Here is a 22,233-nt window from a genome sequence, read left to right as displayed (position 1 = left end):
CTTCTATCTGGGCCATTCTTCCCCTTCCTCTTCTTGAATGACTACCTTGAAAAGCCTGTGACCATGAAACACAACTTCCTCACCTACTACCCCAGCCAAGACATGGGGTTAGGGTGCAGCTTAGCACAGACCCTTTGCTTCCTGACTGGTTGCCCCCTCTCCCCGACCCCCAGACAGTGGGCTCCCTGAGGGCAGATCTCACCGTGTCCCCCCAAGCCCGCTCCCTGCATAGAGGCCTTTTGAATCTGCTCTGCAGATGAATGGACACAGTACTTTGTAAACTGTGTAGCCCGCCAGTCTCCTCTGTCCATGGGATTCTCCAGGAAAGAAGACAAGTGGGTTGCCATTTCCTTCTCCAGGGGATCTTCCCGACCCAGGGATCGAGCCTGTGTCTCTCGTGTCTCCTGCATGAGCAGGTGGATTCTTTACCAACTGTCACCAACTGGGAAGTTGAAGCACTATGTAAATGTCAGGAAATGCCCAGTGAACAGTAGCTCTTGTGAATTAACTTCACAAACATGTATTGAGCACCTGCTGCAGGCCCGGGAGATGACTCACAGCCTTGGTTTGGGATGAGCAGAGGCAGACAGGGGAGCTGCAAGGCCCAGGGGCCCACCAGCCCCACCCCTCTTGGGGGCGCTTGGGAGAGGGGGCTGGTACGGAAGTGGGGAACCTAGGCCTAGGCTGGGATCTTAACACCGAAAACACGTCCTCTTTTCCTTTTAACTACCATGTACCTCACAGGTATCAGCACCAGTTCCTGGGCTAGATTTCCAAGCACAGTCTCATTACATGTCCACAACTGTCCTGGGGCAGGGATTCCTGTTGTTGTGTTTAGTCATTCAGTTGTGTCTGACTGTTTGCAGCTTCAAGGACTGTCGCCTGCCAGGCTCCTCCATCCGTGGGATTTCCCAGGCAAGAATACTGGAGTGGGTTGCCATTTCTTTTTCCAGGGGCTCTTCCTGACCCAGGGATTGCACCCGTGTCTCCTGCATTGGCAGGCGGGTTCTTAAACCACTGAGCCACCTAGACCACCACTTACAGGGGAGGACACTGAGGCTCAGCCTGGCCAATGGACTTGAGAGCAGGCCTGAGCGGGAGCTTTTGACCACCACTCCTCTGTATTGCATCTTAGTGACTGTGTTCAACCAAAGGGAAGGAACAGGCACCCCTGGGGGTTCCTTCCCATTGGAGAGCCCTCCCATTGCTGAAGGTTAAAGACACAAAGCTTCACCATCAGTCACACCCAGCCCCACTGGAAGCCCGATCAAAGGCCCACCACAGAGTGCTCTGGGCTGGGTCCCTTGCCTGGGGGTCACGTGGGGACTCTGTCCCTCCTTCCCTCGGCTGAGCATCAAGGGCTGGATCTGATTCTGCAGGACCCAGGCGCCCTCTGCTGGTCATACTCGGGCACTGCGCCCTTGCCTGCCACTCCCAAATCCCACCAGGTTATCATCTCTCTCCAAGGGCCAACTCCAGCTCTGCCGCCCCCTCGCTTCCCGCAAGAGTGGCATCGGAAATCCACCATCTTTCAAAGGTCACCCCCCACCCCAGGAGGTACCCCAGACTTATCTTGGCCACCTATCACCCAGTCAGCTGCTGGCCTGGGGTGTGGCTCACAGTTGGCTCTACAAGCATGCGTGGCATGGAAGCTGCCTTCTGCACCAAGGAGGCGGCAGTGGAGTGGCGGGAAGGGCATGGGGCTGGCATTGCAGTCCCAGTACTCACTCTCTGACTCCAGCAAATGATGGACGGTGGTGAGGGTTAAATAGTGAAGATGAAGCCCTGGGGTACGTGCCCTGCCTGTGGCCCTGGCTTGGGCCGAATGGTCTCCCCCCTCCCCACCCCTCACCCCCACTTCCCGCTGGCCTGGGTGTGACACCAGGGATGGGCTCCAGGGGACAGCTGGCCCTCCATTGGCATTGCAGGCTCACCAGCTCTGGGAAGATGGCTCCAGGAAGCCTCAGACTCCACCCGGCTGGCTAGGCCGGCCTGCTCTGTGCCCCGAGAGCCCCCAACCCCTTGGGAAAGTGCAGCCCTGGCAAAAGGAACAGCATGAGCAAGAGTGTGGAGCTGGGACCCTGTGCTGGCCTAGGGCTTCCTCCCTCCGTGGCTCTGAACGGCCCGGCCCGTTCCTCAGCCTGGCTCCCTTCGGCTCTCTGAATCCTCCCGATTCAGAGGAGACAGTTACTTGCCCAAGGCCACAGGCTCCTAAGTGACACCTGGCCGGGCTCAGGTGGGAACCGCCCCTCACCTGAGATGCAGGGACCGCAGCATCTTACCTGCCACATCCCTCTGTCTAAATGAACGAAGGAGTGGGGGAGGGATGAATGGGGCATGGCTGGGGTGAGTGTGCACACAGGCTCGGGGAGGCAAGGCGGAGTTTATTGGCCCCTGAGTGCCCCACGCCCCTTCTCCCCTCACAGCCAGGCCAGGAGGAGATGTGGACAGACCAGCAAAGACAGAAAGTCTCCACCCGAGGGACAGCCAGGCAGCCGCCCAGAGGATGAGAGGGGTGCCCCGTCCAGGCTGCCTGCTGCAGGGTGGCCCTCTCCTGCCCAGCAGGGCTGAGGGACACTTGCGTGGTCCCAGGGCCTGGATCCTCTTCAGATGCCCGATCGCCGGCCCTCCCTGCCCACTGTGCTGGCTTCCTGAGTCTGGGGGCTTCTGCCCTGGTCCCATTTACAAGCTGCCTGTTCTTTGCCAAGTGCTTGGAGACCCTCCATTTCCCATTGTCCTGACCTGAGACATCACCCCGCGGGGCCTAGTCTCAGTCTCAGCCTGAGGCCTAGAGACCCCCACATGGCCTCGAAGACATAAAGTGGATCTGAAGCTTTCACAGAAAGCCTCAGGGCAGAGCGGGGAGGTGGCAGTGAGTCCCTTGGCAGTTTTGAGGGGTGCGGGTTGGCATCTCAGAGGGTGGTGCCAGGCTCTGCTTGCTTTGGTCTGGCTTCGCCCAGGACCCCTCTGGGGTGGGAGCTGGGGCTCTAGATGCAGTATCCGCTGGCCCTCAAGAGGGACTCGGGGCCAATCACAGCTTCTCCTGGCCTGCCTGGATGCGAGTGTAGGCCTCCTGGTCCAGTGGGACGTAGCGGCCCTTCCGGGCATCCAGGTAGAACAGCTGGTCTTTTACAACTGTTGGGTCAAAGCCCTCCTTCCGCAGTTCTGTCTTCTGTAGCTTGAAGGTCCCTGAGGGAGAGAGAAGACAAGTGGGAGAAGGGTCAGAGGGTGCGGGGCAGGGGTCAGAGCTCCAGGAACCCACCCACCTGGGCTGAGGAGGGGCAGGGAGGAGGGCTGGAAGGAACATAGGCAAGGGGAATCGTGGGAGGAGGGACACAGCCCTTTACAGTTTGCAAAGGCTTCATCCATTACGGAATGCACCGCTCCTCAGCAGCCCTGGCAAAGGGGAGGGGGCGGAGCTACCTACCCCTCTTTGTAGACAAGGAAACTGAGGCCCACAGAAGGGAAGCTATTTGTCCAGGGCCACGTGCTCAGTGACATCATACTGAGGGCAGGACACGGGCCTTCCCTGAGGGCTCGCTTAACCTGAGCTCCTCCCAGGTACAGAAGTGACCTCAGGTAATCTGTACCTCAACCCCGGGGGCGGGGACATAACCGTATCCTATGGATTCTGAGATGCACAAGATTTCAGATTTCAGCATCTCTGAAATAGTTCAGTTACCATTTTCCCCCTTAATAAATTCTATATCTTTCACTCAATGGTATTGGCCCCACTAGACAGATGAGAAGACTGAGGCTCAGAGAAGCACAGCTCTGGGCCAACGTTACACAGCTAGTAAGAATTTGAACTCAGGTACAATGGATACCAGAAATGCCAGCAGCTTCCTGCCCTGGCTTCTCTGTCATGTGCATCAGCCAATTCTCCCAGCAAGAGCTGGAGTCTTTCTCAACGCCTACTTGAATTTAGACTGGTTTTACAACTTACTCTGACTCAGAGAATGTGGCAGAAGCCACACTGTGGGCGGTCTGGGTGAGTCTAGGCCTCAAGGGGTGTTGAAGCTTCCATCCTCACCCGCTTGGGGGTGCCCTGAGACCAGACTGACCTCTGAAGGATGGAAAGCCATGTGGAACAAAGGGGAACCGTCCCAGCAAAGGCCACTTAGACAAGGTCCGTCTAGTCAAAGCTATGGTTTTTCTACTAGTCATGTATGGATGTGAGAGTTGGACTATAAAGAAAGCTGAGCACCGAAGAACTGATGCTTTTGAACTGTGGTCTTGGAGAAGACTCTTGAGAATCCCTTGGACTGTAAGGAGATACAACCAGTTCATCCTAAAGGAGATCAGTCCTGGGTGTTCATTGGAACGGCTGATGTTGAAGCTGAAACTCCAATACTTTGTCCACCTGATGCAAAGAGCTGACTCATTAGAAAAGACCCTGATACTGGGAAAGACTGAGGGCAGGAGGAGAAGGGGATGACAGAGGATGAGATGGTTGGATGGCATCACTGACTCAACGGACATGAGTCTGAGTAAACTAGAGGAGCTGGGGATGGACAGGGAGGCCTGGTGTGCTGCGATTCATGGGGTCGCAGAGTCAGACACGACTGAGCGACTGAACCGAACCGAACCGAAGTGGTAGTCACTGGTCATGTGTGGCTATGTAAATTTAATTAAACAAAATTTAAAATTCAGTTTCCCCTTCACACTAGTCGCACTTCAAGTGCTCAACAGCTACTGGGAGCTGACGGTTGCTGTGTTGCAGAGCGCAGTCAGAGAACACCTCCATCACTGCAGACAGGTCCGTGGACACTGCCGCGGGGCAGACCAGCTGGGAGCCCCACGTGAGGGAGGCCACCTCACACCCAATGGCACTATTTCTTTAAAAACTTAAAAAAGAATTTGGGGGCCACACCCCAAGGCATGTGGGCCTTAGTTCCCTGATCAGGGATCGAACCCACACACCCCCTGCACTGCAAGATGGAGTCTTAACCACTGGACAGCCAGGGAAGCTGTTGATGGCACTATTTGACCCTAGGTGGGGCCAACAGAAGAACACTCAGTTGAACGTCACCCCAAATTACTGACCCACAAATTGTGAGCAAATAAGACACCTGTTCGGAGCCCTAAGTAAGCTTGGGGGTTGTTTGTCCTACAACAAAGCCTGTCTGAGGCCTAAGGTCCAACAGCCTCCCTGTCCCTCAGGGATACAAAAGTCACAGTGGCCATTCAGTCCTCGGGGTGCTCGCTGTCTGTCTGGACTCACTGCTTACCCTGCCCTTCTCTCATCTCCCCGTCCCCCGGGGCCATCTGCAGCCCCTCAGACACTGGCGGGCTTTGCAGGATATGAGTCTGACTGGGTCACTACCCTGCTCAGACTCTCCTGTGGCTCCCCTGGGCCCTCCCATCCCACCACATGCCGCTGCCAACCCCTCACTGGCCCCAGCTTCGGGGGCCTCCTTTCAGTCCCCTAGCAACCAAGCACCTCCCTGCCTCAGGGACTCCGCACTGGCTGTTCCAGAGGGCCTCCCGTCCCCACAGAGTACTCTCTCTCTCTCTCACTCAGGTCTCCTGCTGAACCGGAGCATCCTCAGGGGAGCCTTCCAGTCATCCCCAAGTCACATTCCCTTTCCTATCAGCTTCCTATCAGCATTCCACTCTTTTATCTTAGCAATTCCTTACCCTGTGGCTGCCTCCTGCTCTGGAAGCTCCAGGGAGGCACACAGGTCCTGCTGCAATTTGTCCCCTCCCTCCCCAGGGCCCAACACAGTGCCTGGAGCAGACCACCCCACTCAGTATTGGTTCCACTGCCAACGGACACATCTCTCTCAGGAGGTGTCGTCAGCTCACAGCTGGGTCATGTTGCCGACAACCCAGAGAGGCTGTGGGGAAGGGCGAATGACAGCCAGCCGGTCTCCCTAGAAGGACCCGGGAAGGGGCCTCGGCTGGCACCCACCCATGATTTGGAGCTGGGGGTCGGGGGGACAGACCTGTCTTGTGCAGCTCGGGCAGGAAGCGCAGGAAGATGGGGCGGGCGTACAGCGGCAGCTCCTTCTGCAGGAGCTGGGCTAAGTGCTCCAGGTCACAGCTGCCAGAGGAGCTGGCCACGGCGGCCATGCCGGCCCGGCCCTCGGTCCCTGGGGGGGGGCGGCAGAGTGGACAGTGAGCGGCTGGCTGGCCATGGCCCCGCGGGCTGCTCCGCACGCACGTCTGGCCCCTCCCGCCTCTCGGGATACCTGGCACCTCGACGCCATACACGGCCACGTCGGCCATGTCCAGCAGGCGGCTGAGCGTGCCTTCCACCTCGGTGGTGGACACGTTCTCGCCTTTCCAGCGGAACGTGTCCCCTGTGCGGTCACGGAAATACAGGTAGCCCAGCTCGTCCATCACCAGCACGTCACCTAGAGAGAAGAGTCGTGTGGTGAGGGGGGGCCCAGGGGCTTGGCTGGGGGGAGGTGTTCTCTCAGGGTGGGGCCCCTCAATCCCCTCCCTCCTCCCCAAGGGGCGGCAAAGGCCTCCAGAGAAGTGCCCACCCACCGCTGAGGTAGGCCTGGTCCCCCTTCTTGAAGACATCCTGGGCGATCTTCTTGTTGTTGGCGCCCTGGTTCAGGTAGCCGTCGAAGCGCCGCAGGGGGTCTCGCTGGATGATGATGCCCACCAGCTGGCCCGGCTCTCCTGCGGCCAGAGGAGGCGGGGTCAGGTCCCCCTGGGGTCTCCTTCACACTAAAATGCCCCCTTTCTCCATCAGCCCGGGAGCCCCGAGGGCTGGGAGCTTCTCAGTAACACTTGGTCACTGAACAAATGAAAGGGTGGTCAAGCTCAGTGTGGACGGCCTAACCGAAGTCAGCACTCCCCAGGCCCCGCTCTGCTCCGAGGTTTGCATCCTGTACCACGCCGCCTGCTCAGCGCAACCACGTGCAGGAGAGGGACTCAGGCACAGAGCCGGGGGGCTTTGGCGGCTGGGGCTCGGGGTCCACAGCACGAATGTGCATGAATGGGCTGATGGGTGGATGGATGGTGACTGAGTGGATGGACGCATCAAGAAATAAATGCCATGCAGCCCTAAGAGAAGGGCTGACTTCTGGCCGCTGGTCAGAATGGGGCTCCCCACCCACCCACACACCCATCCCTGCCCCATCGCCTTCCTAGGCCAGCCCTCCCACCCTGACCCCGAGTTGCAACCCTCGAGCAGACCTGGCTTGCAGGGAATGCAAAGGCCGTCAGGGCCCCGGATCAGCTCCATGGTGTCCTCGTTGACACGAACCAGCCGGATGGGGTACACGAAGGACAGGATGCGGCTGTTGAAGCCACAGGCCCCCACCTGCAAAGGCCAAGCCTTGGGCCCGGGCTCTCCCACCACGGGCCAGAAACCGGACAGTCTGGGGGGCTGACAGCCGGGGCTCTGGCTGCCGCAACCACACTCCATGCCGGAAGCCCGCCCTCCCCTCCGCTGTCCGTGTCTCCCGTGGGCCCTCTGCGTCCCCAACCTGGGCCGCACCTGGCCGTCGAAGTTGCCCAGGCTGCAGTTGCACTCCGTGGCCCCGTAGAACTCGGCCACCTGGGGGATGTGGAAGCGGCTACGAAAGTCGGTCCAGATGGACTGCCGGAGGCCGTTGCCGAGCGCCATGCGCACGCGGTGCCGGTTTTCCGCCTCCCGGGGCGGCTGGTTCAGGAGGTAGCGGCACAGTTCGCCGATGTACTGCACGATCTGCGGGTGGACCTGGCATGAGTCTGGGCCCTGGAGGCTGCCCCTACTTCACTGCCTTCCCAAGCCCCTACCCCTACTATCCCCGGGGCCGGCTGTGCCATCCCTTCCCTCTCCGGGCCTCAGTCTCCCCATGTGAACAATGGGAATGCTGCCCCGAGTATACAGCTGGTTGCCTTCAGCTCAAAGACCGGTGTCCCTGCGCAGAGCTGGTGGGAGGGGCGCAGGGGCGCCCCACCCCTTCCGTTCTCACTCACTGTGCAGTTGTACTTGATACAGTCATCCCAGAAGCGGGAAGCGGAGAACTTCTTCCGGATCACCACGGTCATGCCGTGGATCAGGCACTGCCCCATCCCCACGATGTTTCCTGAAGGCAGAGGGGGAACCCGGGGGTCAGGGAGACAGACAGGAGCTCTTTCCCTCCAGAGCCTCGTCTTTTTGTTTATTTTGGCCACCAAAGATGTCACTTTATTTTTTTAACTGTTTATTTTGCACTGGGGTATAGCTGATTAACCAACAATGGTTAATGGTTTCAGGTGAAGAGCGAAGGGACTCAGCCATACATATACATGTAACCATTCTCCCCCAAACTCCCCTCCCATCCAGACTGCCACATAACACCTAACAGAGGTCCCTGGGGCTATACAGTACTGAGTGAAGTAAGTCAGACAAAGGAGAAACATCGTATACTCCAGAGCCTCCTCTTGTACAGTCCAACCCCCTCAAAGACTCTCCCTTTCCCCTGTCCTGCCCCTCCAACTCTAACTGGTCACATCTCTCCCCAGTCAGACACCTTCCATGGCTTCCCAGTGCCTACAGGATCAAGTGCACACTACTTAGACAGTCCCCTGAAGCCTCTGGAGCTGGCCCCGAGCTCCTTCTCCTAAAGCTGTAACACTGCCATTCAGCCAGCCGGAACTGAGCTAGCCTGCCTGGCTTCACATCTGTCCATGGGGGCACCTCCTCCAGGAAGCCTTCCTGGAGTTGGGCTCTTTTGAGTTGAACTCCTTGCTCCCTGCCCCTCCCCACACTCAATGCCCTTTCTTGCCTGAGAGTTCAGGGTAGGGTTCCCATCATTCAGCCTGCCCCCAACACACACACTCCAACTCTAAGCACCTTTAAGGGCAGAAACTATATTTAGTCCATCTCCGTCTTTCTATAGGGCCCCCAGACCAAGCAGCCAGGCTGTCCACACCCGTGGAAATGGACTGAATGGTCAGACCAGCCCAGGTGCCCTGTGGGGTACCGCCACACCCACCAATTATGCTGGTGTGGCCACTCTCATCTAGGTCAATGCCCACATTTGGATTTGAACCCAGATTTGACTCCAAAGCTTGTTATGTTTCTACTGCAACATGGAGCCTGCCAGGACGGGTAGGGCTCTGAAGGCTCAAGGGCGGCTGGGCACCGAGGGGGCGGGCCCAGGCTACCTGCAGAGTGGTAGAGGGGGAGGCAGTCATAGATGATGTCGTCAGGCCGCATGCGGAAGCCGTAGTACACCAGGGCGGCCATCCGGTAATACCTGGGAAGGCAGAGGGTCGAGGGCTCCGTGGGCCCCTGGAAAGGCAGGAGGAGAGGCGCCCCAGGCCCCACCTCCCCAAGTCTCCCCTCCCAGGGCACCATCCCCTTACCGGCTGTGCACCACGATGGCAGCTTTGGGCAGCCCGGTGGTGCCTGACGTGTAGATGTAGAAGAGCTTATCTGAGGAAAACAGGCAGGAGCGGCTATGAGAGGGGCCAGCACAAGGCTGGGCACAGAGTCAGACATTGGTAGGTGTGTATCACTTAACACCCATTCCCAGCACACCTCCTCCAGGAAGCCTACCCTGATGACCCCAGCCACCACTACCTGCACTGGTTCCTTCAACACACTCTTCTGAGCCCTCACTCTGTGCCAGGGCCAGGGTGACATCAGTGACTAATATGAGCACAGGCCTTGCCTAGGAGGGAGGTGCCTGCCCAGTGGGACAGGAAGATGAGTAGGCGGGCATTTCCAATAGCGAGCACTGTGTGTTGGCAAGCACAGGGCCTGCGAAAGCGTGGTGGCAGCACTGGACCCGGGCTCCAGGGAGGGCTTTCTCAGAGGAGGTGATGCCTACTGTGTGGGAGGTACCAGCTGCAGACAGCGGGGCTCAGAGGTAGGTTTTGCACCAGCAACCCTGTCTTTATCCCCCCAGATCTGAGCACCAGGGACGGCACGTCACGGTTTCTGTGTGAGGCTCAGTCCCACCGGGCTGAGGTTCCGGGAGGTCAGGCATGCCACGGGGTGACGCCACATGTTATGCAGTAACTCTCATGTTACAGGGTGCCCACGGCATGTTGCATGTCAGCCCAAGGCTGGGCACCAGACTCAACCAGCCAGAGGCCCTTCCCTCAAGGAGCTTACAAAAGCACCCAGCACACAAGAGCCACAGATGGCAGAGTTCAAACGATAATGACCTCAGCTCTCCATGGGACCTTTTCCAGCCCTCAAGCATAGGTTCGGTTGCCATCCCCAATTTCCTGGCTCTGGGAACCGAGGCTCAGAGAGCAGCTCAGGTGCTCAGGGTCCCACGAGGGAAGCAGTAGAGCTGGGACATGAACTTGGCCCAAGATCCGAATGCCCCCCCTAGGCCATGCGGCAAGCAGTGGGCTCCACATGGCAGGCTTGCGGAGCGGAGAGGAACAGAGGCGAGAGGGTCTGGAAGGCTGCCTGGAGGAGGGGGGTAGGGGGCAGGTAGCCCAGAGCAGGGAGAGGATCACAACAGGGGCCTGCCCTGAACGGGCGCTGGGTGACTATGAAAGGGCTTGCCGTGGGCCTGAGCCAGCCCATACTTGGGATGAGGCAGGCTCCTGGGCTCCTGCATACACTGGGCATCAACGAAGGCTGTTCAAGAACTGCATGTTCAAGAAGTGCCTGGCACTTTCACACATGCCAGCTCATGCAGTCTTTGCAGTAAAAGCTGGGGACTGTGCTCATTTTCCCCAAATGGAAAAGGGAGGTGACGTGACTCATTCCAGGTCACGCAGCAAGTTTACAGAGGAACCCAGGCCCCAAGGCCCCCGCTCCGTCTCTTGGCCATCTTTGAACCCTTCTGTGGGGGTGAGGGGCTCACCTACGAAGCCCTTGTTGGGACGGCTGGGCTGGTGCTTGGGGGCATCTTCTAGTAGCGGGTCCAGGTGATTTGTGCCGGTGGGCACCGCGCTGGGCTCCCAGGGACCAGAGCAGAAGAGGTTGAGCGAGGGGTCCAGGTTGGCATGGATCTCAAGGACAGCTGTGGAGGAAACAAGATAGATCTGCAGGCAGGCCAGGCTCTCCCCCCCGACCCGTGTTCTGGGGACCTCTACTCGTGTGGGGCTGAGCATGGTGTCAGGGGATGCTGGCTGGGTGTGGCAGAGAGGTGGGTGAAGCACCTGGGACTTGTTATAAGGAAGATGCGGAGAGAAGCAAGGGCTCCCGAGAGCGGCTGGCTGATCACGTGGTGGGCTCTTCACAGGCATGCTGCTGCTCACACACCTCAGGAAACAGGTACCAGTAACAGCCCATCGTAAGATGGGAACACTGAGGCCCCAAGCACAGGAGGGACTCACAGCTAGAATGTGCCAGATTTGGGGCTCAAAGCCAGCTCTACCTCTCCCCAAGGTTTACGCTTCTATCCACTGTATGATGCTAGTCTGTGGGGGACTGGTTAGGAGGGAGAAGTTGGGGGGTGGTCAGAGGCTGGCAGCCCTCCAGCCTCTTCACAGGGTGGCGGCCTTCTCTCAGGCTCTCCTGTGCACCACAGATGTCCAGACACTCAGCGCCTGGAGCACAGGCCGGTCCTGGCCCACTCAGCCATACTTCCTCTTAACTTCTTCCAACCCTCGCACTCTCTCCCTGCCGCCTCCTTCCTCTCGTTTCAGCATCTCTGTAACCTCTTCTGCCCATTAGCCCACGACATTAGCCCATTAGTCGCAACAGCGTGGGGAGAGAGGACAGGGACACTCGGGTCAAGCTCAAGGTCAAATCTTGGTTCCGTCACCCACTTAACAGCTGCGTGGCTCTGGGTGAGTGCCTCGCGCCACTCTGCACCTCGGTCTCGTCCTCTGTAAAGCCAAGATGACACTCTTTGCTTTCACCAGGCTTTGTGAAGATTAGAGCCGCTTCTGTGAAGCACCAAGCTCAACACGTTGATCTCAGTGCCGATGCGGCGGCCAATAAACATAAGCTCCGAGGCACAGCAGGGAGTGGCTTCTTGTTCCCGTTTTACAGATCAGGTAGGTGAGGCCATGTATGGATGTGAGAGCTGGACTATAAAGAAAGCTAAGCACCAAATAACTGATGCTTTTGAACTGAAGTGTTGGAGAAGACTCTTGAGAATCCCTTGGACTGCAAGGAGATCCAACCAGTCCATCCTAAAGGATATCAGTCCTGAATATTCATTGGAAAGACTGATGCTGAAGCTGAAGCTCCAATACTTTGGCCACCTGATGCAAAGAACTGACTCACTGGAAAAGACCCTGATGCTGGGAAAGATGGAAGGCGGGAGGAGAAGGGGACGACAGAGGATGAGATGGTTGGATGGTATCACTGACTTGATGGATATAAGTTTGAGTAAGCTCTGGGAGTTGGTGATGAACAGGGAGGCCTGGCGTGCTGCAGTCCATGGGGTCGCAAAGAGTCGGACACGACTGGCTGAGTGACTGAACTGACTGAGGTGAGGCCAAGTGAGTCACAAGAATGGTTACCATCGTGTCTGAGCGCTCACCTAGCGTCAGCTGCTTTGTTAATGCTTCACTCTGTTAAGCACCTCTCTGAAAACGGTGCTGTGGTGAGGAGACCGCGGCAGAGGACTGCCATCTCCCCGGATCTCCCGGCTCCCAAGGGAGTAGGGAGGGGAAGAGCCCACACCATCTGACTCCAGGGCTCATGCCCTTAACCTCTGAGCCACACACAGCCTCCCCTGGGGGCTGGAGGTGGGTTGCGGCAGTCCCGTGGGACTCCCTGCCTGTCCCTCACCACTTTAGGGCTCACCTGGGGCCATCTCGCTGCCAAAGATGAGGGCCCGGGCCTGGGAGGAGGTCAGGCAGTGGAGCAGCGCGTCCCGCCGGAGGTTGGTGTTGATGAGCGCCGCCTCCACGCCCAGTTTGGCCATGCCCAGCCACAGGCCCACAAACTCATTGCGGTTCTCCATGAAGAGGGCGACCACGTTGCCTGAGGCCAGGCCCTGCGCCTGCAGGAAGTTGGCCACGCTGTTCGAATAGTCATCTAGCTGCCGGAAGGTCCAGTGCGTATCTGTGCCCTCGAAGATCAGGGCCGTCTTGTCCGGGTGGCGCTGGACTGTGGCAGCGAACAGCATGGGGACCGTGCGCCGCTCCCGTAGGTACCGTCGGACCTTGGCTTTCACCCTCAGGAGCACGGTGCCGCCGCTGGGGGAGGAGAGGAGGAGCAAGGAAGCTGTGACTGCTGGGCTTAGGAGTAGGGGGTCCGGAGACCCTGGTCTGATCGCTTGCGACACCCCCTTCCTAGCACCCGTGTGCGGGGCAGCGTTACCTGTAGTGGCTCACTGACGCTGCATGCTAACACCAGGCACCCAGGCGATGACTCCCTCCCCGCCCGGTACAGAGGAAGACACTGGTGCTCAGCACTTGCCCCGGGCTTCAAGGTGGGACGACGTGGCAGTGCTGACATTTGAACTTCAGTCCCCTCCGACTCCAGAGTTCAACCCCTTTTGCCCTCTAAGCTCTGCTCCGAGTCTGCAGCTCTGTCAGGGCCTTCCACGACTCCAGGGACCAAGCCAAAGTCCAAACTCCTCGTCCTGAACCTGGCACACCCCCGGATCATCCATCTCCCCCTCACCACTCCAATGAAAAAGGACAAGTTTGCAATTTGTCCGGTTTCCCTCGCTGTGGGCCCGACAAGGGTGGGGCTCTGTCCTGCCTCACCATCTTGCTCCCAGGCCCTGCTCGGTGCCAGGCAGGGCATTGACATTCAACAGATGTTTGTGCAACAAGCCTTTGGCAACATCCCCCTGCCTTGCCCTGCCACCCCGGACCCCTGAACTCTCCTGGCTCCCCAGCCTCTCTGCCTTTGCTACTGCCATGCCCTCTGACTGGCACCCCCTGCTTCCACCTCCTGGAGGTGACTCTCAAGCACACCTGCTTCTCCTCTGGGAGGCCTCCTCTGATTTCCCAGGGCCCAGGCCTGAAGCCGTCTCTCTCTGCTTCACACCCCCACAGCTCTGGGCTGCTACCATCCTTCCCGCGGTAGCCATTCAACACCTCCTTTTGCAATCAGCTCAGATTGACAAACGCTGAGCTGCCTGTTCCGGGTGCGGGTCACACTGCTGGGACACTACCATGAGCAAGACAAGACTGCCAGGGTCTCTGCTCGCAGGGCCCTGCCAGCCTGCGGGTTTTCTGTGTCCTCTGCCGGTCTCCCTGACCAGTCTGAGCCTGTTCCAGGCCCAGGACTGCCCTGTCCACTCAACCCCACACCCAGAGTCAGCCCAGCGTCTGGCGCAGAGCAGGTGGCAGCCAGGGTCTCTGGTACAGGATATCCTCCTTGTGGGCCATACCTGGAGCAGCTTCTTTGTGGGCATGATTCAGGGTCTGCTTGAGAACCCACGCCAGCCGGAGGACAGGGACTTCCCCACAGGGTTCCTCTTCACCCTCTCACAAGCTACAGCATCTTCTTGGGACCCCTTACTGAGGTCTCCTCAACATGCCTGGTGTTCAGTGTATGGACCAGACCCCCAAGTCTGCTCCAGGCTAAGGGGCACCAGGTTAGGGAGATTCCCTGGGAAGAGACTTTGACCGTGGCAATGGAGGTATCATGTACTATAGCGAGGGGAAGGATGCGGAGCAAAGACTGCTCTTTTGGGGCCCAGGTGCTCTGTGCTGGTAAAGGCCATGTAGTCTGGTTTGGGGAGATTAAACCCAGAAGAGTGTAGGAGACCCAGGAAGGGTTGTACCAGGTACTCACAAGATATCACGCCTGACAGTCTTGATAAAGATTCGGATGAAGCGCCAGCCGCCAGACCCCAGGTAGAGGAAGAACAGGGAGCACCCCACTTGGGTCCAGGGCAGTTTCAGCACCAGCCAGGAGAACAGCAGCACCCCCAACAGAGACGCCCCAAGCAGCATTGTGGCCTGTGGGCACAGGGCGGTCAGTGGACCCGAGTGCCTGGGTCCCCTACCTCCTGGCCCGGGCAGCCAGGCCACTATCATCTCAGATGGTCAATGTGCAGTGAGGTCAGATGGAGCAGGGTAGCTGAGGACTGGGTCCCACCCCAGGACAGTCTGGAAGGGTCAGGCTAGAGGCCTGGACTTGAGGTGAGGAGCTGGGTTGCAGGTCAGAGGCTGGTTCTAGCCTCCCAGTCCCATTTATGCCTAGGACTCTCTGAATGATCTTGGACAAGTCCCTTTCCCACTTTAGTCCTTAGTCTTCTCCTCTGTGCAATGGGTATAATGAGCATTGGTCTCCGAAGACAATCTACTCGCCTGACATCTAGGATCCCAACCAAAATGGCTTGGTATTGACTTAAGTGCCTCTGGCTCGACTCCCCACTCGGAGACCTAGGGAGTTTCTGTGGATGATAAAGCCAAGTCACAGCACCCAGAGGCGCAGCTTCTTGGGAAGGGGCCTTGGTCAGTCCCTGCCCTTAGGCCTGGGAGCACCATGCCTCTGCTGGCCCACAGGGGGCGATGGAGAAAACAGGCAAAAGCCTGGAGGTACCAGAGAGGTGATCTCCCAGAGGAGAAAGGTATTGAGAGGAAGAAGGCATTGACGGCGCCCCACAAACACACTCAGCACGCCACTCTGATGACTCTTCGGGGAGCGGGGCTTAAGGGAGGAGGAACAGCTGGCAGGGCTGAGATTAGGGCTCTCGGACTCTATTCCTAGCACTTTACAGACTTGCTCAAGGGACAGCAGAAGGGGCTGTTTGCCTTCAGGCTCTCCTAATCCTGGGGAGGGGCTGAAGGTCACGGCTATGAGGTAGCCTTAGATTCTCCAAGCCAGGATGAAGACATGGTCCGGACCCTTAAACCATCTCCCCCTCCTCCACACGAAACGCAAAACCCAGGAGGAGGACTGCACCAGCGCCTGCAACTTCAATGCCAAAGGTCTCCAAGGTCCCCAGAACTGTGGTCTCCCAGAGTCCGTCAGGGCAGAAGGCAAAAACCCGTCCCGAAAGCCTGAGGGTTGTGGACGAAGAAGGAATGGGATGCCCAGATCTCCCGGGGCCCCGATCCCGGGTCACAATGAATCGCACCGGCCCCTAAAAAGCCGGGTAACAGAGCGCCCGGCAAGGAGACAGAGCAGCAGGGCGCGCCCCGTTTCCCCTTCCCCTCCGCCCCCAGCCCAAGCCGGTACTGCCACCTCCCCCGGACTCGACCGGGCACATTCTCTCGCCCGGAGACCCATTGTTCTGGCCTGTGCTCACCTGGCGTCCGCCCCCGCCGCGGGGCACCCTGTCCAGATGCGGCCCGCCGGCTGTAGCAGAGTAGGGAACGCGGCGCGCATCAGCCGCTCCCGGGCGCGCGAGTCAGGTTCTCAGCAGCGCTTTGCCGGCTTTGCGCCTCGCCTGGCCCGGGCCACTCGGCCGGCCCCGCCCGCCCGCGGCGCTCCTCCCCCCGCCCGCCTCCCGCCATCCAAACCGGCTGCGCCGGCCGGCAACACCTCCTCCGGCGCCTTGCCCACGGGCGAGCGAGCCGCAGAGCCGCCCGGTGCAGCGCAGCCTCTGAGCGCCGGGCGCCGCCGGACTCAGCCCGCCCCCTACGCGCGCGACGGCCTCGGGAGGGGCGCCGCGCCGCACGCTGGGGATTGTAGTCCGCGCGCCGTGCGCCCCCGCCAGGCCGGGAGGAGGCAGGCGGGCTCTTCCTGGACCCCCACTGCCCCCAACCCGTGGGCGCCCGGACGTGGGGGAGGACACCCCCCCTCCACTGCACCACTGGCGAGGATTCCGGGAATCCGCGCCCAGACACTGGCAAAGAGTTCGGCAAAGGCCCCGCGCCACACCTAGAAGGGCGCTAAAAGGGCGGGTTTTTAGGCAGAGGTATGCCGGCGCGGGGGTGGATGAGCAACCGGCTCTGTGGCGCAATGGATAGCGCATTGGACTTCTAGCCGGCCTGGGTGTGGTTATTCAAAGGTTGTGGGTTCGAGTCCCACCAGAGTCGAATTTTGACGGCTCCTTCTTCACTTCCATTCGGATATTTTGTGGCCTCCAGTGCCATAAGGAGGAAGGACTGATGCTGAAGCTGGACAACTCCAATACTTTGGCCACCTGATGCGAAGAAATGACTCATTTGAAAAGACCCTGATGCTGGGAAAGGTTGAAGGCGGGAGGAGAAGGGGATGACAGAGGATGAGGATGGTTGGATGGCGTCACCGACTCGATGGACGTGAGTCTGAGTAAACTCCGGGAGGTGGTGATGGACAGGGAGGCCTGGCGTGCTGCCGTCTATGTTGTCGCAAAGAGTCGGACACGACTGAGCGACTGAACTGGACTGAACTGAGTGCCGTGAGGTTCAGAAGACCCCCACGCTCCTGTAGCCCTCAGGCTAGCGCCAGTGCTTCTGGGACGGCAATAAACTTGACGTCCGGAGTGCTGCGTAGAAACCCTTTGCTATCCTTGCTACCTTGAAAGCAACCTGGCAGTAAGTACAAAGGGCATGGACCTGGAGACCGCTGTAAATCTTTGGCCCCTGAAGAGTATGACCGCATTTGTCGTGGCACCTGCCCAGCCCTGGGCCCCCTGCCAACTTCCCCGCCCTGTGTCACTCTGGACCCCTCAAAACTGGGCTCCTTGATAATGAAACCTGTTGGGCATCCACAGTTGCCGCTTGTCGTTAAATAGACCCCTTAATCCGGAGAGAGGTTCCAGAGGAAGGGGACACATGTACACCTACGGCTGATTCATGTTGATGTTTGGCAGAAACCAACACAATACTGTAAAGCAATTATCCTTCAATTAAAAATAACTAAAGTTTTTCTTTTTTAACTTAAAAAAGATAGATTCCTCCTTAATCCCTTAGTTCAGTCCAAGTCCTTAAAAGTGAGGAGGGACAATTTTCAGAGCCTGTTTATAGAAACAAAAGTGAAAATTTGGGGCACTTCCCTGGTGGGTTAATGGCTAAGACTCCAAGCTCCCGATGCAGAGGGCCTGACTTCGATTACTTGTCAGGGAACTAAAACCTGCATTCTAAAAAGATCTCGCATGTTGCAAAGATCCTGCATGCTGAAACTAAGACCTAACATAGCCAAGTTTATTTGTTTGTTTTTTTTAAATGAAATTTTGGTCTGATAAGTACTTGGATCTATTTCTTTCAGAGTACAGGATGCATCCTTTTGGGGGACCAAGGTATATAAAAGCACCACTTCTCCCTTGGGTATGACATTCGGGAGGCAGTGTGGTGCAATGGTTATGGGCCTAGGCTTTGGCATCCAACAGACCTGGGTCAACTTCTCAGTTGAAAGTTCAAAGTTTCCTTTTCTTATATGTAAAAATCAAGACATGCTAATAGTGTTCACCTCAGAGGGTTGGTTTGGAGAGTCACAGGGAGCGTCTGAATTAGCAGTTGACATTTTTATTATTGTAACTTACAGGCTTGTTGACCACAAAGCACATACAAAACCTGGACCTGAAGATTACCTCTAATTGTATTCACAGGTCTTAGCGAATAACAGAAGCTCAAATAAATGCTTGTTGAATGAATGACCCAGAGAGTGAATTGGAGGCCTTGACCCAGGGGCACTAGTAGTAAAGAACAAGTCTTCCAGTGCAGGTAGATGTAAGAGACAAGGTTGTCCCTCACCATGTGCTCACTGTACTTCAGTCGACACCCACCACACACACGTTACTGTCATTTAGCTTCTTTGCTTTCTGGTCAGACACACCTGAGTTGCCCTCCGGACCAGCTGTTCTGCACATGGTGAGGGACAACCTATTCAGAGAAGAAATAATCTCTGCCTACCCACCTCGGTGTGTCCAGCTAGGCTATATGCCACTTTAGGGCAGACTGTCTTGTTCTTCTAGGTCCCCTGGCATTGCCCCCCTCAGGCCAGGTACAGCTCTGGCTTCACCAATGTGTCCAGAGTGGAGGAGAGCAGGGGTGTTGGTCACCACCACCACCTCTTCCTCCAAATTCTCACTTGCCCACTTTGCATAGGACCCCAGGGGTTGATGTGGCAATGATCATGTTTACACCCGTGGATCTGGGTGTGGATAAGGTTGTGGATGAGTCTTTTCTCCCCCTGGAGCCTCCTGTGTGTCCTCGTCAGTAGGATGGCATTAGAGTCGTCACAGTCTCTGCCTGCTTCCTGCCTCGGGCTGAGTGTGGATCCAGTGAGATGATGCAGGCCAAACTCTCAGCATAGGTCTGGCACGTCCAAGGCCCTCAGCTGCCACCACTGCTCAACTCCACGAGGCTGGAGTGTGGCTTTCTCAGTGACTAGGGAGCCCTGGTGTTAGGGGAGTGTGATTTCCTTGGTTCTGTCTCATCACAACAAAAATTTGAAGCAACGGACATTAAAGCCCTCGGTGCGTCACAGCTCTCAGACAGTGTTACAGCTCAGTTTTATTTAGAAAATGAAAATACATCCTCAAGGCGTGAGGGCCTGCTGACCCAAAAGACCCAAAGAGAGAGAGAGAGAGCATGCGCGGGAGAGAGACCCTAGGCCCTTTGGCTCCTCTTTTTATATGTTTTTTCCTCTCCCTGGGCCTGCCCGATGTAAATTGGGCTAGCCAGAAGTACTGAGGTCCTCACCCTGGTCCTCAGACCTTCCTTTGTTCTATTTTCGCGGGCTTTTCCCTTCCTTGTCTTTTAGCCACCACCATTCTGGACTCCTTTTTACTATTCTAACTACCTAACGCTGGCATTCGGCAAACACTTAGAAGGCCTTGATGACATGATTGAAGACTAGTGGGGATTGTACACCAGGCTACATGAGGAGAAGAGGACCATGTAGTGGGAAAAGTAACTGGAAAACCCTGGTGTGCTAGGCTGAGGTGGTTATACTGGGGCAGTGAAGAGCTACTGAAGGTTTTTATATATTTTTAAAAATATTTATCTATTTAGGCTGTGCCAGGACTTAGTGGCAACACACAGGATCTTTAGTTGTGGCATGCAATCGCTTAGTTGTAGCATGTGGGATCTCGTTCCCTGACTGGGGATCGAACCCAGGTCCCCTGCATTGGGAGTTCAAAGTTTTAACCAATGGACCACCAGGGAAGTTCTGGGGGGTTCTTAAGAAGGACAAGCTGGATGCTGTGGTTTGCAAGACCTGCTGAACTGAGGCTGATCTCACAGCGGGCTCCTTTTCACTGACGTGACCCCCTATCTGCCCTGCGTTGGGGAACTAACATCAGCACTTAAATCTCCAGACTTAACAGAGATGGACATAAGAACTCATGTGAAGGAATGAAACCTCCCCTGGAGGCTGGAGTGGTTTGCCCTCTGCACAGCTGAGGTGCTTACCCCATAGATGTTCAGCTGTATTTGGCATTAGGACCTCGGAGCTGTGTTAAGTCCTCCTACTTGGAGTGTGTGCAAAATACCTGTGGCTGGACTGTGGACACAGTGACTTCAGAGGAGGCCTTGAAGGGCCTTCATGGGAAATAACAGCTTCCACATGCTAAATTCTTACTCTGTGCTAAAGTATTACACTTGCACGATGGTCCTGTTGTGGGATAGGTCTGTATTCTCCCCATTTTACAGATGAGAAAAACAGAGGCTCAAAGGGTGATGTGATTACTACAAGGGTGCAGGGCTGGTTGGTGCCAGGGCCAGATCTGTCTTAAGAGCCTGTGCCCCCCAAACACAGATGGAGGGAAAGGGAGCTTCCCCTTGGCTATTGGGAGAAGACACAGGGCCTGCACATCCCAGGACAGGCTCCATCACACCCCAGCCATGTGACCCTAGTGCAACTCCGTAGCCTGCCAGGCTCCTGTGTCCATGAGATTTTTCCAGGCAAGAATAGTGGAGTGGGTTGCCATTTCTTCCTCCAGGAGATCTTCCCAACCCAGGGAGCAAACCCGTGTTTCTTAAGTCTCCTGCATTGGCAAATGGATTCTTTACCACTGTGCCACCTAGGAAGCCTCGAATTTGAGAACAGTAAAACATATACTTCTGCTTCATTTACTGTGTAAAAAGCCTTTGTGTGGATCACAACAAATTATGGAAAATTCTTAAAGAGATGAGAATACCAGACTACCTTACCTATCTCTTGAGAAACCTGTATGCCAGTCAAGAAGCAACAGTTAGAACCTTACATGGAACAATACACTGGTTCAAAATTGGGAAAGGAGTACAACAAGGCTGTATATTGTCCTCCTGTTTATTTAACTTATATGCAGAGTAGATCATTCAAAATGCCGGGCTGCACTCTCACCACTACTATTCAACATAGTTTTGGAAGTTTTGACCACAACAATCAGAGCAGAAAGAGAAATAAAAGAAATCCAGATAGGAAAAGAAGTAAAACTTTCACTGTTTGCAGATGACATGATCCTCTACATAGAAAACCCTAAAGACTCTACCAGAAAATTACTAGAGCTAATCAATGAATATAGTAAAGTTGCAGGATATAAAATTAACACACAGAAATTCCTTGCATTCCTATATACTAACAATGAGAAAACAGAAAGAGAAATTAAGGAAACAATACCATCCACCATTGCAACAAAAAGAATAAAATACTTAGGAGTATATCTACCTAAAGAAACAAAAGACCTATATATAGAAAACTATAAAACACTGATGAAAGAAATCAAAGAGGACACAAATAGATGGATAAATATACCATGTTCATGAATTGAAAGAATCAATATTGTGAAAATGACTATACTACCCAAAGCAATCTATAGATTCAATGCAATCCCTATCAAGCTACCAACGGTATTTTTCACAGAACTAGAACAAATAATTTCACAATTTGTATGGAAATACAAAAAACCTCAAATAGCCAAAGTAATCTTGAGAAAGAAGAATGGAACTGGAGGAATCAACCTGCCTGACTTCAGACTATACTACAAAGCCACAGTCATCAAGACAGTATGGTACTGGCACAAAGACAGAAATATAGATCAATGGAACAGAATAGAAAGCCCAGAGATAAATCCACATACCTATGGACACCTTATCTTCAACAAAGGAGGCAAGAATATACAATGGAAAAAAGACAACCTCTTTAACAAGTGGTGCTGGGAAAACTGGTCAACCACTTGTAAAAGAATGAAACTAGAATACTTTCTAACACCATACACAAAAATAAACTCAAAATGGACTAAAGATCTAAATGTAAGACCAGAAACTATAAAACTCCTAGAGGAGAATATAGGCAAAACACTCTCTGACATAAATCACAGCAAGATCCTGTATGACCCATCTCCCAGAATATTAGAAATAAAAGCAAAAATAAACAAATGGGACCTAATGAAACTTAAAAGCTTTTGCACAACAAAGGAAACTATAAGCAAGGTGAAAAGACAGCCTTCAGAATGGGAGAAAATAATAGCAAATGAAGCAACAAAGGATTAATCTCAAAAATATACAAGCAACTCCTGCAGCTCAATTCCAGAAAAATAAATGACCCAATCAAAAAATGGACCA

General features: G+C 55.6%; 1 protein-coding gene and 1 non-coding gene across 2 annotated transcripts; one reads left to right on the top strand and one right to left on the bottom strand.

Moving 5' to 3' along the window:
• Positions 1–2,364: 2,364 nt before the first annotated feature.
• SLC27A4 (solute carrier family 27 member 4) lies at positions 2,365–16,382 on the bottom strand. Its single transcript, XM_043469715.1, has 13 exons — positions 16,068–16,382; positions 14,606–14,772; positions 12,656–13,050; positions 10,758–10,916; positions 9,295–9,364; positions 9,094–9,185; positions 7,921–8,030; positions 7,457–7,666; positions 7,153–7,279; positions 6,496–6,633; positions 6,195–6,359; positions 5,949–6,095; positions 2,365–3,189 (listed from the first exon to the last, which is right to left on the bottom strand). The coding sequence occupies exons 2-13, from the start codon at positions 14,764–14,766 to the stop codon at positions 3,032–3,034; spliced, it is 1,932 nt and encodes a 643-aa protein (XP_043325650.1). The 5' UTR covers positions 14,767–14,772; positions 16,068–16,382; the 3' UTR covers positions 2,365–3,031.
• A 327-nt stretch (positions 16,383–16,709) lies between these two features.
• TRNAR-UCU lies at positions 16,710–16,800 on the top strand. Its single transcript is given in 2 exon segments — positions 16,710–16,746; positions 16,765–16,800. It is a non-coding gene; the product is annotated as a tRNA-Arg (tRNA).
• Positions 16,801–22,233: the final 5,433 nt, after the last annotated feature.

Source organism: Cervus canadensis, chromosome 5 (assembly GCF_019320065.1).
Source record: "Cervus canadensis isolate Bull #8, Minnesota chromosome 5, ASM1932006v1, whole genome shotgun sequence".
In the NCBI taxonomy this organism is placed as follows: Eukaryota; Metazoa; Chordata; class Mammalia; order Artiodactyla; family Cervidae; genus Cervus; species Cervus canadensis.
This window is presented reverse-complemented; position numbering and strand designations above follow the sequence as displayed.

Bases quoted from the DNA above. Each gene is read 5' to 3' on its own strand.
- SLC27A4 (XM_043469715.1), bottom strand. From the start codon at position 14,766: ATGCTGCTTGGGGCGTCTCTGTTGGGGGTGCTGCTGTTCTCCTGGCTG. The intron at 13,051-14,605 runs GTGAGTACCTGG...CTCCTCCCCCAG, and splicing joins ACTGTCAGGCGTGATATCTT to CGGCGGCACCGTGCTCCTGA. The intron at 6,634-7,152 runs GTCTGCTCGAGG...CTCTGGCCGCAG, and splicing joins TTGCATTCCCTGCAAGCCAG to GAGAGCCGGGCCAGCTGGTG.